Here is a 17,037-nt window from a genome sequence, read left to right as displayed (position 1 = left end):
CCATGAGCTACTGTTGCGTGTGGGAAGTGGGTGATTGAACAGTACGATTCATGTGCTTTCTACTTCGCCAGAAATCTTCGACAGAATGCCCATAATTTCCGCAAAGCTGAGTGTGCGTGTGACAGGTGCTGACAAGGCTGGAAAAGTAGGTGCCTCTTCGATTTCTGAGATCGACCTTCGTGGTCTTTGAGCAGCCCAGCTTTTGAGAAAGCAAACCTCTTCGATTTCTGAGATCGGCCCTCGTGGTCTCTGAGCAGCCCAGCTTTTGAGAAAGCAAACGCCTCTTCGATTTCTGAGATCGGCCCTCGTGGTCTCTGAGCAGCCCAGCTTTTGAGAAAGCAAACCTCTTCGATTTCTGAGATCGGCCTTTGTGGTCTTTGAGCAGCCCAGCTTTTGAGAAAGCAAACGCCTCTTCGATTTCTGAGATCGACCCTCGTGGTCTCTGAGCAGCCCAACTTTTGAGAAAGCAAACGCCTCTTCGATTTCTGAAGCTTCGTCGAGTGCAGATTTTTATAGAGGCTGACATTAAGTTCCAAAGCACACTTGAATATCCACCAGTAGAAGCTCCATTCTTGCACTTCTAAGATCTTGATTTGTCCGACCTCTTCTCTTTTCTACACCTTTGAAAATGTCTGGCCCCTCCGACCGTCGTTTTGACTTGAACCTTGTTGAAGAGGCAGCCCCGCCTTCTCCAGACAACATATGGCGCCCATCCTTCGTCTCCCCTACTGGTCCTCTTACCGTTGGGGATTCCGTGATGAAGAATGATATGACCGCTGCGGTAGTGGCCAGGAACCTTCTCACTCCCAAAGATAACAGACTACTTTCCAAACGGTCTGATGAGTTGGCTGTTAAGGATTCTCTGGCTCTTAGTGTTCAGTGTGCAGGTTCTGTGTCTAATATGGCCCAACGCCTATTTGCTCGAACCCGCCAAGTTGAATCATTGGCGGCTGAAGTGATGAGTCTCAAACAGGAGATTAGAGGGCTCAAGCATGAGAATAAACAGTTGCACCGGCTCGCACATGACTATGCTACAAACATGAAGAGGAAGCTTGACCAGATGAAGGAATCTGATGGTCAGGTTTTACTTGATCATCAGAGATTTGTGGGTTTGTTCCAAAGGCATTTATTGCCTTCGTCTTCTGGGGCTGTACCGCGTAATGAAGCTCCAAATGATCAACCTATGATGCCTCCTCCTTCTAGGGTTCTGTCCAGTACTGAGGCTCCGAATGATCCCCCTCCGGTGCCTTCTCTTTCTGGGGCTCTACCGACTGCCGAGACTTCTCCTAAGCAACCTTTGTGAAGGCTCCCTCTTGTTTGTTTATTTTGACTCAAGTATATGTACATATTTGTAATTTATCGGGGATATCAATAAATAAGCTTTCATTCATTTCAACGTATTGTGTTAAATCACCAAAGCCTTCTTCGCTAAGTTCTTTGAATTTTCTTTTGTTGAAGCTTGTATGTTGGAGCTTTGTGAGTGGAGCATGTAGGTTGAGGTAGTGTTCCCTTAATTTCCCGAGCGAGGACAACTTCTCGGTTGGAGACTTGGAAAATCCAAGTCACTGAGTGGGATCGGCTATATGAATCTTAGAACGCCATTGTGTTCTGTCATGTGTCATGTCCTCCGTTAGATCCAAGTACTCTAAGTCTTTTCTTAGGGTCTCTCTCAAAGTTTTCCTGGGTCTTCCTCTACCCCTTCGGCCCTGAACCTCTGTCCCATAGTCGCATCTTCTAATCGGAGCGTCAGTAGGCCTTCTTTGCACATGTCCAAACCACCGTAACCGATTTTCTCTCATCTTTCCTTCAATTTCGGCTACTCCTACTTTACCCCGGATATCCTCATTCCTAATCTTATCCTTTCTCGTGTGCCCACACATCCAACGAAGCATCCTCATCTCCGCTACACCCATTTTGTGTACGTGTTGATGCTTCACCGCCCAACATTCTGTGCCATACAGCATCGCCGGCCTTATTGCCGTCCTATAAAATTTTCCCTTGAGCTTCAGTGGCATACGGCGGTCACACAACACGCCGGATGCACTCTTCCACTTCATCCATCCAGCTTGTATTCTATGGTTGAGATCTCCATCTAATTCTCCGTTCTTTTGCAAGATAGATCCTAGGTAACGAAAACGGTCGCTCTTTGGTATTTCTTGATCTCCGATCCTCACCCCTAACTCGTTTTGGCCTCCATTTGCACTGAACTTGCACTCCATATATTCTGTCTTTGATCGGCTTAGGCGAAGACCTTTAGATTCCAACACTTCTCTTCAAAGGTTAAGCTTTGCATTTACCCCTTCTTGAGTTTCATCTATCAACACTATATCGTCTGCGAAAAGCATACACCAAGGAATATCATCTTGAATATGTCCTGTTAACTCATCCATTACCAACGCAAAAAGGTAAGGACTTAAGGATGAGCCTTGATGTAATCCTACAGTTATGGGAAAGCTTTCGGTTTGTCCTTCATGAGTTCTTACGGCAGTCTTTGCTCCTTCATACATATCCTGTATAGCTTGGATATATGCTACTCGTACTCCTTTCTTCTCTAAAATCCTCCAAAGAATGTCTCTTGGGACCCTATCATACGCTTTTTCCAAATCTATAAAGACCATGTGTAAATCCTTTTTCCCATCTCTATATCTTTCCATCAATCTTCGTAAGAGATAGATTGCCTCCATGGTTGAGCGCCCTGGCATGAACCCGAATTGGTTGTCCGAAACCCGTGTCTCTTGCCTCAATCTATGCTCAATGACTCTCTCCCAGAGCTTCATTGTATGACTCATTAGCTTAATACCCCTATAGTTCATGCAATTTTGTACATCGCCCTTATTCTTGTAGATAGGCACCAAAGTGCTCGTTCGCCACTCATTTGGCATCTTCTTCGTTTTCAAAATCCTATTGAAAAGGTCAGTGAGCCATGTTATACCCGTCTCTCCCAAAACTTTCCACACTTCGATTGGTATATCGTCTGGGCCTACTGCTTTTCTATGCTTCATCTTCTTCAAAGCTACAACCACTTCTTCCTTCCGGATTCTACGATAAAAAGAGTAGTTTCTACACTCTTCTGAGTTACTCAACTCCCCTAAAGAAGCACTCCTTTCATGTCCTTCATTGAAAAGATTATGAAAATAACCTTTCCATCTGTCTTTAACCGCGTTCTCTGTAGCAAGAACCTTTCCATCCTCATCCTTGATGCACCTCACTTGGTTTAGGTCCCTTGTCTTCTTTTCCCTTGCTCTAGCTAGTTTATAGATATCCAACTCTCCTTCTTTGGTATCTAGTCGTTTATACATATCGTCATAAGCCGCTAACTTAGCTTCTCTCACAGCTTTCTTCGCCTCTTGCTTCGCTTTTCTATACCTTTCACCATTTTCATCGGTCCTATCCTTGTATAAGGCTTCACAACATTCCTTCTTAGCCTTCACCTTTGTTTGTACCTCCTCATTCCACCACCAAGATTCCTTTTGGTGTGGGGCAAAGCCCTTGGACTCTCCTAATACCTCTTTTGCTACTTTTCGGATACAACTAGCCATGGAATCCCACATTTGGTTAGCTTCCCCCTCTCTATCCCACACACACTGGGTGGTTATTTTCTCTTTGAAAATGGCTTGTTTTTCTTCTTTTAGATTCCACCATCTAGTCCTTGGGCACTTCCAAGTCTTGTTCTTTTTTCTCACTCTTTTGATATGTACATTCATCACCAACAAGCGATGTTGATTAGCCACGCTCTCTCCTGGTATAACTTTGCAATCCTTACAAGTTATACGATTCCTTTTCCTCATTAGAAGAAAATCTATTTGTGTTTTTGACGACCCACTCTTGTAGGTGATCACATGTTCTTCCCGCTTCTTAAAGAAGGTGTTGGCTAAGAAGAGATCATATGCCATTGCAAAATCCAAGATAGCTTCCCCATCCTCGTTTCTCTCCCCAAAACCATGGCCACCATGAAAACCTCCATAGTTGCCTGTCTCCCTGCCCACGTGTCCATTTAAATCTCCTCCTATAAATAACTTCTCCGTCTGAGCAATTCCTTGCACCAAGTCTCCAAGGTCTTCCCAAAATTTCTCCTTCGAACTCGTATCCAACCCTACTTGAGGTGCGTACGCACTAATCACATTGATAAGTTCTTGTCCTATTACAATCTTGATTGCCATGATTCTATCTCCTACCCTCTTGACATCTACAACATCTTGTGTCAAGGTCTTGTCCACGATGATGCCAACACCGTTTCTCGTTCTATTTGTGCCCGAATACCATAGTTTAAACCCTGAGTTTTCTAGATCCTTTGCCTTACGCCCAACCCACTTAGTTTCTTGTAGGCACATAATATTTATCCTTCTCCTCACCATAACTTCTACTACTTCCATAGATTTTCCCGTCAAGGTTCCTATATTCCACGTTCCTAAACGCATTTTGCTCTCTTGAACTCTACCCTTCTGTCCTAGCTTCTTCACCCTTCCCCGTCTAATAGGATCAAAGTACTTCTTTTGTGTGTCCCGTGTAAAGTTGATAGGAGCATATGCTCCCAAACAACTTTGAGTGGAGTCGTTCGAAAAGAAGTTTCTATAGCCCCCTTGCTCATTTAACACTGCATCTGGGTGCCGATGGAGATACAGCGACCCTTGCTCACTTATCACTGTGCTCGGGCCGCACAGCGCGCCACTTACGGGTGACGCCCTAGCTTTAGCGAGATTTCGTTCTGGATTCATTTTCATAAGGATTCGACGTGATCATGGAGTGCCGGCTGTCGACTACCTGACGCCCTCCCCCTCCTCCTTTATCCGGGCTTGGGACCGGCAATGTAAGATAAACTTACACGGCGGAGTTTATTTACTTAACCAATACAAGTTCTAAATTGTTGCCATTTTACCTGGAACGAAGTGGAGAGGAAGGAATCACATTATGTAGGCATTGAACTGAAGGGGAACTGGGGATGAGATGAAAGTTAAGGCCGATTGATTTGTAGATTCTGTGTGAAGGAGAAGGATTTGCAGAGTCTGTGAGAATGTGTGAACTCGACTGAAAACTTGAGTTGAGACCTACCTATTCGCAGTGTGTGTGAAATTTGAAGGGGAAGGATTTGCAAATTCTGTTTCTGCGTGACTTGAGAATTGAGATGAGAGGCGAGAGAGACAAAGAGAGAGGGAAATAGCAAAATTTGGGGAAAATATAGAGAGAGCCTAGGGTTGAAGAGAGGCTCGGTTCGATTGGGAAAGGGAGAGCCAGAGACAAGAGAGGCGGAGGAATTGTGGAGAGGTTGGGTTTGAATGGGGAAACATAGAGATGCGGAATGAAGGAAATGAGGAGAGAGAGGCGTGAAGATTGAAGAAAGTGTTTTGTTTAAAACATTATTTTAAACAAAGGGCACAAAAAATCTACCTTTACTTTAAATATATTAAATTGTAGGACACAATTACAATTACAGTGTCATTGCAAATTAATAAAAAAAATTTCATTGCTAACATTAAAGCCACCAAAGAAGAAAGACACAAATCCATAATTGTGCCAACATATTCTTTTGCTATAGAGTGATTTATTATTTATTAATATTTATTGGACACAATTTCGAACGTTTGTGTCATAAAAAATAATTTTTAATTACTAAGATATATTGTCTATCTGAAGACCTAATGGGACGTACAGTGATTATTATTTATTAATATTTAATGGACACAATTTCTAATATTTGTGTCAAAAAAAAGAATTTGTAATTATTAACTCATCCGTATATCTGAAGACCGATTAACTTTTGCGCGAAGACCAATGACCCGAAGGGGACAATTGTTGGTTATGTGTCATGCAGGAAGGACTTTTAATATAGTAAAAAATAAATAAACACTTACGATAATGTCAAAAACCATATCACCAAGTATCAAAACAAACCTGCTAACAATCTAAAAAGCAGTTCAAAAAGATACGAATCTAACAAACATTCATTGCACATGGAAATGATTCATTGTAAATCTAAAACACGCTACTTAATACTACAGTGTAGTAGTATTCTTATTTACTTGTAAGTGACAGATCTAAGGTTTGGTTGTCGCCAAAAATGATTTTGAACAACAGTATTGCTAACATATTTTGAGGCTATAACACTGCACAGTAATAAACAGCTCCATACCATTATTTACCACAATTTTATAAATTTAATTTTTTGGTCTGCTAGAGGTCAAGACAAACGAAAAAACAAATAAAGTGTTGTTGACAAACAATTTTTATAGACACAAAAAGTTTTTTATGCCCATCTTCAGTAAAAAAGGTTATCATCTAACTCCACTCGGCACAGTTTCCGTGCCCATTACTATTTTGTGTCTGTTTTTTTTTTTAACATTGGGCACAATAGATGGTGCCCTCTATGAAATGGGAATTGTTTAAGCTTTTTGGTGGTCAAACTGACACAAAATTCTCAATTGTGCCCTTTGTTTTGTACCCAAAGCTCATTTTTCTTGTAGTGCAAGAGTCGACATGGTTTTGGTTCTTTTGGTTTCTTCATGAGTAAGTCCTCCAAAAATCTATTTTAGTCACAACCATTGAAGAAAAAAAGTATGGACATGTCTGCTATTGAAATCGATTATTGCCCAATATGGTTAAGGAAAGGATCCGAGTCTAGACATTTACACATCCCGTATTTAACAGTTAATTCTTTTAATGCTTCAATTCTCTTTTAAGTTTAAACACTAAAAAACTAATATTTATAAGGATTCGAGTCATCACATTTACACATCCCGTAATTATATTCTCCTATAAAATATGGGGTTGCCGTTACTTTGACTCCTAAAATATCATTATGTGTGTAAAATTTCTAAACCTCAAGTAAATTTGAACTCAAATTGATTTGCTCATACCTAACAATTTTTAATTGTAAAGCCATGGTTTACCAATTAAAGGATTAATAGTTACACAATATTAGTGAATAAAACAACTGCCGGATAATATTTTAATTTATTTTGTTGATTGCTGGTCGTTCATACGACCATATCGAACAATAATATATATATTTAATTGTTCTCTTAGCCAAGAATAAGGCAGACTGAGAGAGAGAAATAATTCTTATCTACAAGTTGAAGTCACTATCCTCCACCCTTGCTTGGTGTCCTTGATTGTGCATTTCTTTGTCTTCTTTCAATCATTCTTTACCCCCCGAAAGATTATAAACAAAGTTTATTATCTCCACAACTACATAACCACCACGGCTTTTCGATTAACGACTTCTTATTTTAAAGGTGATTATCTCGATACAGATAAAATCGCTTAATTGTGCTAAAGAATATGTATTATCAAGCGTGTCAAATTTGTGTGTCTAAATAGCATTATTGTTAATTTATTTTAATTTAAACCTAATTAATAATAACATGGCTTAGAGTGGAGAATCTTCTTTGTGAAATTAAAACAACTAGCTAGTACTAATTTAAGGCCCCTCCTCCTCCTCTCCAAATCCTCTTGCCACTTTCACCAAAAACCGAAAACAATGGGTTACAAGCTCTACACAATACAAAGCCCCATTTCACAGCCGCCACCGCCTCCTCCGTCACCAAAAACCAACTTATCCATGCTGTATTACGGCCTCATAGTCTTTGGAACAGTTGGCATAATCCTAGCCATGTACAACCTTATCTTCATCAAATGGACCTCGAGGCGCCACGGCCAGTCTCCGGCGTCAAGACCATCAAACAGTTTGGTTGATCTCTCAAGAACAAGGAGGGGTAGGAGCTTTGAGAACTTGGGCAGCTTCAGGTACCAGAAGAAAGAGGAATCAACGACAAAAGATGAAAATTCTGTTGAATGTGCTGTTTGTTTGTCAGTTTTTGAGGATGGAGAAGAAATAAGAAAGCTGCCTACTTGCAAGCACTCTTTTCATGCTCCTTGCATAGACATGTGGCTCTACTCTCACTCTGACTGCCCGATCTGTCGCACGCCCGTGCCCGTCAGCTCGTGGTGTCATCCGCAGCTGACGACTACGCCGGAGGACAATTCCAGAGAAGGCCTGCTAGTCTGAGCTTTCTAAGGTTTCATTTTTCTTTTCTTTTTTCGTTTCTTTTTTTTCCATTTACAGAAAAAAAAATTCCCATTTTTTTAGGGTTTTTGTTGGGAGTTTGTTGGTTTGTAAAGTGGGACGATGGTATCAAGGAGTGCATGGTAGAAAACAAGGATTAGGTGGAGAAATTTTTACCAAAGTATCAGGAATACAAGTTACGTAATATATAATTCCACGAGTTATAATAAGATAAACGATAGTCTTAATACATTTTTTTAAAGTATATTAATACAAAACAAATTTACTTATTGTAATTTAAGTAAAATAATAACTTTACTTAGTCATATTCAAGTACACTGAAAATTGCCCGATTAGATGAACATTGTAAACATATTTCGCCATGGTTGGATACAAATTTAAACTGGCACTGTATTGTATATGATACTGAAATTTTTGTTGGTTCTTAGTCATGTTAGCTGCAACTGCGATCACGATTTCCTTCCGTCATCAAAATGTTCGAAAATGCCAAAAAAATTCAACAACTTGAACAGTTTGCAGTGAGTTCATGTGATTTCTGCAAAGACAATGTATCATACGCTTGCAACTGTATTCAATGAAAATATCATAACTCCATTTTCAAAAGTTTGAGGGTTCTTTCTTGTAGTAAGGATTCTAGTATTTTAGCCTCCACAAGATAAAATTTTGAATCCCGTCACTGTGCTTACAACTCCCAGATCGTCAACGCATTCAAGTTTACAACTTGCTTTCTGCACCCAAGTTCAAATCTCTCTCGTAGTTTAGGCTAACCCTTTTGAAAGTTGGGTTCTCTAGCTCGATCTCACCATTACAAAGCATGTGCATCTCCTTATATTCATAACATCTTTGTTGTGTACAAATTTACCGAAAGTAATTTGATTAAAATATCCGCGTGTCAAATCTTGATTCGATAAATTCCGGCATAAATTTTTCACATATATTACAATGCACAAAAGAACTCTCACCTCTCACACTGCCAATAATATACCAGAAATTGAAATCTACATCCTTCTTAAATTGTCTAGCCTCGCCTGTAAATCACTATCTATCCCACCGTCATCAGCTCCGGCTGCTGCTGTTTCCACTTGTGGAACTTTGTTCTTCGCAGCCGGTGCAGCAACAGCAGCCGATGGTGCATTAACAAGCTGCAGAGAATAAGAGAACAACAGAAATGTTATCGCTGCTCAGAAACTTTAAATTCGTCAACCACAGCGGAGAGGAAAAATGTACGAGTTCTCGACTGATGTAAGTACCTCTTGGTTGACGTTAATTCCAATCTCATCAAGAACTTGGCTCACTAGTTCGTCGGTTTCCTCCTCTTCCTCATCTCCTTCCAGCGCATCATCAATAGCATCGCCCATCACCTCAGTTGTCAATTCCATCTTCTCATTCTGCCTCTCAAATTCTTGCATAATTTTCTGCAGTGATGGCAAGTTCATCTGCCTGTTCATCTGGCCCATTGCCTTCGTCACTCCCTTCATTGCCTCTCCCATAGCTTGTGTGGATTTCAACGTCTGAAAGAAAAAAGTAATTCTAAGAATACAGCTCATCCAATAGGATACCAAAATAATGACTGAGCTACCCTTCGTTCACATGGATTAAGGGGCATAAATCACAGAATGTAGATATACCTGAATTCTGAGAGATACACCCTGGAGTTGAGATTTGAGCTTGTAGAACTTTTCAATCTGATGTCGTGTTCGAACAAGGTCTTTCGCCATAACTTTAACAGCTCCCTGAAACAAAGTTGGACAGATAAAAAGCACAGTTAGGCTATGCGACCATCAAACCAAAGTCTATACGCTACAAGGTAAAAGCGGAAAATGTTCTATGCATGTATAACACCAACTTCATAACTAAAACTCAGAGACAGATAATTAGGCAACGATGAGCCGAGGGAGTTTAGGTCTGCGGTCAAGAGTAGCTCAGCCACAAAGCACAAACAGAGGAAGATACTGAAATCGAGCCTCACGAAAAATAAAGCAAAACAGCAAATAGCAGAGAGAAAATAACACACCATCTGCCCTTGCTTGGCACTTTTCTTAATCTCTAGAATTAGTTTCTTCTCTTGTCCTTGGAGAGCTCCTCTCTCCCTCTCTATCTCTCGAATAGATTTGTCCAGCATCCTCTTGTTTTCCCGCAAAAGTTCTAAAATCACAAATTCAGACCCAAATATACAATTTCAGCTTATATAACAGTAATTCTCACAAAACAATGATACGAATACAAATTAGTGTTACGCGCCCAAAGACAAGAATCAAGACATAAATCAAGTCTACCGTCAGATGGACAACATCATACAAAAATGTACACAAACTTTATGAAGCAAACAACCAAATTACCAATTGAGCAATCAAACTCAGATATCAATATGCATATAGCAGCGTATAGTGTACAAACGAAAGGTTCGCAATTGTATAGATATCCTTCTACTTCAAGTAGTTAGATTTTCTTCATTTTGTATTCACATAATCCAACTGAAAATTACACATCACACCGCTACTCCGGATATCGAGTGGAATTTCTGGTCTAAACCCTAACGATGTCCCATACGCATACACATATATTGCAAAACAAAGAACTGGCGGAAAGCATTGACAGACTAGATTGACTTCTAATGGATTAAATCTTATACCCCTTCCAATTCAGCTTCCTATTCACAATTAACTACACAGCCATAAAAATTTGAGGAAACAAAAACATCATTTATTTGATTATTTGATTAACAAATAAATTGTTTAAATTTCTCGGTATTGCTCCAATTAGTCTCTCTACAATTTCCAAATCTATTAAAACACAATACAAAATTTCACATCAGGAAAATAAAAAAATCATAGAAATTCAACAAACCAAAACCCTAAAACAACATAAAACTCAACCAAATTGATCAATCTACGAACCTGCGGGCGTCTTCCGCTTGCCGAAGAGGAAACTCATGGCGCCGGATCGAACGGTCGAAACTCAATCTGAAACTTCTCGGGTTTGGCCTGGATCGGATCGAATCGTCTCTGCGCGCTTTCGATTAGAATTTTCCAAAAAAGGATTGAATTCGTCGGCTTTTGAAGGCTTTCGATTCGTCGAGCTTTTCCCTTCACGCGGTGTGTTGGTGTAGTGGTTAAGGGATGCAATCAGCATCGTCGACGACGACGCACCTTACACGCGGCAACTCTCTAATGGTGGGCCCCGCACTATCGTTCTTTTGGCTCGCTTATTGTAAATCTAAGTTTTTCCAAGGCCCAATGGGTTTTCTGTAATTGCACTTTTGGGCCTTGACTGATTCGTGGGCTTTAAACCGAGGCCCAATTCGGGGTCGGCTATTTTGTCAGAAATTGGTTGGTTTTACCGGCACGCGGGAAAAGGCGTCTGGTGTTTTAACCTCTTGTTTGTTTGTTTGTTTTAAAGGCCGAGTGAAGGCTGCACATTTGGAGCTGACGGCAAGAGAGGAGAGCACAGAGGTGCACGTGGGGAGCATTGATTTCAAAGAGACTCGGAAGACGCAGACAGGTTCACGTGCGGGATTGTCCCAATACGTGAGAGCATACTATACTATTCTTATAGCAAGCACGTTTGGAACCCAGGGTTTGTATGGGATTGCTTTTATCGAAAGCACTTATCTCGTAATTTTTTCAAAAATTTGCTTTCAGTGAAAGCTTATCGTAAGCTTCATGAACATTTGAGCGTTTCTTGAAGAATCGAAAGTCATTCACACTGTAAACCCGGTAAAACATACTAATCAAATTGGTTAAATTAAAAACATAATGACCAAAATAGACTTTAGGTATAAGCTCAGTGAACAAAAAAGTTTAAACCTAAACAAAAACTATTTTTCTTGAGTTTTTAAAAAATGTTTTTTAGTGCCACTTTGAGAAACCCCGTCCCGAATTATGTATTTTGTCATATTAACGGAGTTATGAAATGACCAATTTGCCCCCTATCACTTACCCAATCCGATTTCCTTTTTGGATTTTCTCCAAATTCTTCCCCTCTCTTTGCTTGCCACGTGGCACCACCCCTCACCCCCATCTCTTTTCTCTCTCCTTCTCTCCTTCTCCCTGAGCCCTATCTCATTCTCGGATCTCTCTCTCAACACTCTCTCTCTCGCACACTCTCTCCCTCTCCCAATCTACACACACACCATCATCACCACCTATTGGCAGTGACGACGACCCTCAACCTCGACCAAACACCCAACTCTTCCTCTCTCTTTCCTGACACCGTTACAGTCACGGTACAAGCATTTTCCGACAAAGGTAAGTCGAAATCACCCTTCGATCTCATTCTTTCGTAGTCTAGATTGCTTGGTTATTGAATGGAAAACGGTTTTGGTGGAGGTTTAAGCACGAAAATAGCTCGGGGAAGCATTTTTCAATTTTCTGGCAAAAGACCGTAGGTTTCAGGCCATTTTTCGGTCGTCTCCGACTCCAACTCCAACCCATCTTGGTACGACTCGGATCCCTACTATTTTATCTTCATTTTGGCTTTTGTATGATGAAATTTGGTTAAGGTTTGACCCTAAAACAGAGTCGGGGAGATTTTCGGCCAAATCTTCGACCTTCTCCCTCGCAAAACTGAGTTGAGACACAAACCTAAGCCTTGGGCCGAGCTTTCAGGCCCAGAACCCAAATGAAACAAGGCTTTTTGGGCAGTAATGACTTGGGCCTTTGGCCCATTAAACCCTCGGCCCAAACCCTTAAAACCCAAGCCCAAAGCCCTTTAAAACCTAGCTCAACCCATAACCTGAAACCCAAGGGAACCCCGGCCTTTGGGCCATGGAACCAACCCATTTGAGAAGCCCAATAGGCCGAGCTTAACCTACTAAGTCAAGCCTAAAACCCTCAAGCCCAAACCCAGAACCGGCCCAAACCTTGAGCCCAGCCATGCATAGGCAAGCGTGAGGCCGACCCGATGCCAACTCATGGAGCACACACGCCGACGGCGGCGCCGGCAACTTTTCCGGTGACCCACGGCAGCGCTTGGGGGTACCCGAGGTTCCCCTTATGTTTTTCGACGTCCTGAATCCGTTTATGATGTTTGTTTCCTGAAATTCAATCGTTATAATAGAGTTTTATTAATTGGACCCTGTATGTGCTTAGGTGCGACTATTAGCGACGATTCTGTCCTTTCTATTTCACACGACTCATCGACGACGGAATATCTGTGAGTTGACCCTTTCTAAAATACATGTTTTAATAGTAAAAATGCATACATGAAAAGCATGATTTAATGGTTACGTTTTATGAGTAAATTAGATTTACACTTTATGATTATCATGTTTTACTAAGAATATTTTGAAATACCATACTTTATCGAATTTATGTTCTTTGTAGTATATATATGATGGATGACTATATACTATTTATGAACATGTTTTTACAATATTTATAGTATATATGATGGATGACTATATACTATGAAGATGTTTTGAGATATATGTACTTATGTTGGAAAGATTATATTCAATGTTTTGTGCGTATCTAGTGGTCATTGTCCTGCCTACGGGCATATGTTCTGCCTACGGGCGATTGTTCTGCCTACGGGGGCGTGATGGAGAACCTTCGGGCGATTATGATACCACAAGTTAGCACACTATATATGATATATGTTTTATGAAAGGTTTTATGGCATGCTAGGGTTTTCAGAAAACCTATCACATATTATGCTATTAGTTTTCATAAACCTTAGGGGTTAGTGCATTGTTGAATAACTATGTTTGTACTACTTATATATCAACTTGGTCCACTCATGTTTGTTTTGAGCCCCCTCAAAACATATTAACGAGGCTTACGATCTGAGCTACGAGGCATTCCCCTACCAGTGACATCGTGCCATCCTTTCTGCTTTGACATCATTGTAATAGCACATTCTGCTTGTATTCTGGTAAATGATCAATGACTAAAAGTGCTTTGTAGATTAACAATCATTTAAAGTTTTCGATTAAAATCATGTCCAAAATGATTGTTAATCTACAAAGCACTTTTAGTCATTCTGAAACAAACAGTAGCTCCAACAATGTCTGCTTTGAATATGAGGGTCTAACTATGGAATGCGCATTCATTTTCTATTGAAGAACGCATTATTGCTGTGAACTTCAAATATCATTTCCAATAACAAAACCTATTAATATGTTATTGATCATTTTTAACAATATTGATGAAGGTTAGTTCTCCTTCACATGAATTTTCTATTTAATGACCAAATATTGAACAACTCGTACTACTATTAATACTCAGCGTTTGCTTTTTCAAACAATAAGTGTAGTGGAAACTATTGCTTAACAAAAACTCAATGGTGCTTCAGAGTATATGATATTTCAGACTTTTTAACTGTCAAATCTTAACTTTTGTATTTTTGAACAAAGATCTAACGTTTAAAAAACTCATCGTACTCTAAAACACTTTATAAAATCCCCTACATCTGACGTTTAAAGAGACAAATGCATAATGTAATTTTGGACTCACGTATGTTATGGAAATCATGCAAATAATGCAGAATGGGCAACTGGCATACCGGCAGATTGCAGAGTACCGAACCAATTCTCTGCAGAGGACAAATATGGAGAAGATCCAACCCACAGATAGGATAACTGCTACTTGGTCCTCCTACATTCCCACTGCCCTACATATAGGCTTCTCTCTCTCTCTCTCGATATAATTCATATTATTTATAAAAATAATTACGTATTAATTTGCTCCACATGCATTTGTTTTAAATCACCATCCATTAATCAATTTTCCAGGCTACTACTTGCCACGGATTTGAGAAACATGAAGTGAATTTAGTTGGCATACATTGCAATTTCCCAATTGTTTATATTTGCTTATGCGATCATTAGTACAATATGGTATTCCGCTCCATTACGTGAGAAAATTTAAGTTCGTCTCATGCAAATAGCGAGTTTGATATCCTACTTTTGTGGATCAGTTACGTCGCTTAGCTTAAACTATTGATTTGTTGATCAGGTTGGTTTTCACCAAAATGTGTTGTTCAAATTTACAGTTTAACAAAAAACTATTACTTATCTCATTTCACCCTTAAGTTAAGATTGATAACCACGACTATAAATTGACGACATGTATCGCTTTCAAATCTTCAACTCATGTTACCACACTGATTAACCAAGATACATAGAGCCATATTTTAACTTAAAATCTTGATTAACTAAAGTCTATCTCCTATTTCACAAATAATTTCCCAAATTTTTGTTATTTTTTATTCTAATTGTGTCACTTTTGAGAACCAATTGAGAGCTATTGCACTCAAAGTCAATGAAAGGGGCCAAGAATATATGGATTTGAAGATCACATAACTTTTATTTTCTCCTATGGTGTAAAAGTTTGTTGGGATATATGCTATAATGTTTGATCCTCCAATATATTGACTTCTTAGATTCCTCTTGAGTGGCCCCCTCCTTGTCTCCCAAGCTCCAAAACCTATTCAAATTTCATTCCTCTAATCCCATTTCTGCAACATTGAGATCATTTTAACGATCTAGCATTGTATTCCTGTTCATGGATGCTGCAAAGTGTCTAATGACCAACTCAATCATGTATCTGAGCCTGTTTCTAGTGAGCGACGGGTAGAATTCTTTACGTTCAGCTTAAATACGTGGTGGAATATTGTAAGTGACAGAACAACCAGTCATTTCGTAACTATACCAGAAGGAACCAACAAATTTCTCTTGTTCTTGTCAATCCTGCTGACAAAATATTTCTTCTGTGCAGACAATAATTAAATGGCCCAAAAGGTCTGAGTTGTTAATGATTTCTAACCCCCTTTGAGATTAAAGTGATCGTAATTTTCACCCGTAAACACTTAAGGTGGTTGAGGCCATGTGCTAAAGCACCTAGCAACAACTGCTTGCTAGCTAGCTTTCACTTTCTCTCTTCTCTAGCAGAGAAGATTGGTGTGTTTTTACTTTTTCCATTCCCTCTTTTCAATCTGCTTTTTTGAGTTAGCACTTATAGTTTAAGCGTGTGAATGTGACGTTAACAGAGAAAGTGCTTTCAAAGTAACTAACGCTGTCTTATCGGACTTCTGTTGATAGGTTGTCAATTCAAACCTTGTATTAGTTGGAGTTTGATGGCTTAGATTAGAGCCATATTTGAGTCCTACATGCTACATCGGCTAGAGGGAGAGGCCATCTAGCATGTTATAAGTAATGGCACCACACATACATATTACCGAGGTCTTTTGGTAAAACTCCATACTTGTATTTTTCGGGTGGCTAAAGTGGGAGGAATATCGGCAATACTGACTCGTGTATATGTGACAACCCAAGCAACGCTTGGGAATGGTGACTCTCATGCTGACTCTCACGATCGTTCGAAGTTGAAGAGCCCATTTGGAATTTGGTTGCATGTGGTCAAGGTGGAGCTCTATTTGTATTTGGATTGTAAGACGTCAATTTGGTGATGGTTCGAGTCACGCCAAAGTGGAGATTGTTGGAGTTTGGTGACTTAGATTAGAGCCACATTTGAGTCCTACATCGGCTAAGGGAGAGCCATCTAGTGTTGTATAAGCAATGGTACCACACAAACATATTGCCGAGGTCTTTCGGTAAAACCTCATACCCGTTTCTCCCGAGTTGCTAAAGCGGGGGGAATATTGGCAATACCGATTCGTGTGTGTGGAACCCGTTGGTGTGCTTCCGCACAACAATATTTCGGCAAGAAAGTGATTTGAAGTACTTATATATAATTTGAGTATTGTTTTCTCATCAAACTTTATTTTATCAAGATAAATATCTATGTTGTTAGATTATAAACCTAAACATATTTTTCGGCTAAAAAGTCATTCGAAGTACATCTACTTTAAGTAACTTCGCTTATCAAACTAATGTTATTAGGCTCTGAATCTAAACCACAAAATTAGATAAAAATTAACTTAATGGGTGATTCAGATTCACAATCAAACAATATGGAAAAGAAAAAGTTATTCGTATCATTTCTTTTAATAATGTTTTCGTTGCTTTCACTTCTTGTCAAATGAATCTTTTGTTTGCTTAGACATATAATCTTAAA

General features: G+C 39.7%; 2 protein-coding genes across 2 annotated transcripts; one reads left to right on the top strand and one right to left on the bottom strand.

The window, feature by feature from the left end:
- Positions 1 to 7,474: 7,474 nt before the first annotated feature.
- On the top strand, positions 7,475 to 8,002 carry LOC103400855 (RING-H2 finger protein ATL33-like). Its single transcript, XM_008339542.4, has one exon. It carries the CDS (start codon positions 7,475 to 7,477, stop codon positions 8,000 to 8,002), a length of 528 nt encoding a protein of 175 aa, XP_008337764.1.
- A 908-nt stretch (positions 8,003 to 8,910) lies between these two features.
- LOC103400854 (vacuolar protein sorting-associated protein 2 homolog 1) lies at positions 8,911 to 11,382 on the bottom strand. Its single transcript, XM_008339541.4, has 5 exons — positions 10,918 to 11,382; positions 10,035 to 10,165; positions 9,649 to 9,753; positions 9,271 to 9,531; positions 8,911 to 9,162 (listed from the first exon to the last, which is right to left on the bottom strand). The coding sequence occupies exons 1-5, from the start codon at positions 10,952 to 10,954 to the stop codon at positions 9,019 to 9,021; spliced, it is 678 nt and encodes a 225-aa protein (XP_008337763.1). The 5' UTR covers positions 10,955 to 11,382; the 3' UTR covers positions 8,911 to 9,018.
- Between the last annotated feature and the right edge of the window lie 5,655 nt (positions 11,383 to 17,037).

This window comes from Malus domestica, chromosome 15, assembly GCF_042453785.1.
Source record: "Malus domestica chromosome 15, GDT2T_hap1".
Lineage (NCBI taxonomy): Eukaryota > Viridiplantae > Streptophyta > Magnoliopsida > Rosales > Rosaceae > Malus > Malus domestica.
Note: the sequence above shows the minus strand (reverse complement) of the source record. Positions and strands in the feature narration are given on the sequence as shown.

Coding starts and splice junctions, on each gene's coding strand:
- LOC103400855 (XM_008339542.4), top strand. CDS start 7,475: ATGGGTTACAAGCTCTACACAATACAAAGCCCCATTTCACAGCCGCCA.
- LOC103400854 (XM_008339541.4), bottom strand. CDS start 10,954: ATGAGTTTCCTCTTCGGCAAGCGGAAGACGCCCGCAG. Junction 9,754..10,034: donor GTGCCAAGCAAGGGCAGATG/GTGTGTTATTTT, acceptor ACTTTGTTTCAG/GGAGCTGTTAAAGTTATGGC. Junction 9,532..9,648: donor GTGTATCTCTCAGAATTCAG/GTATATCTACAT, acceptor TTTTTCTTTCAG/ACGTTGAAATCCACACAAGC.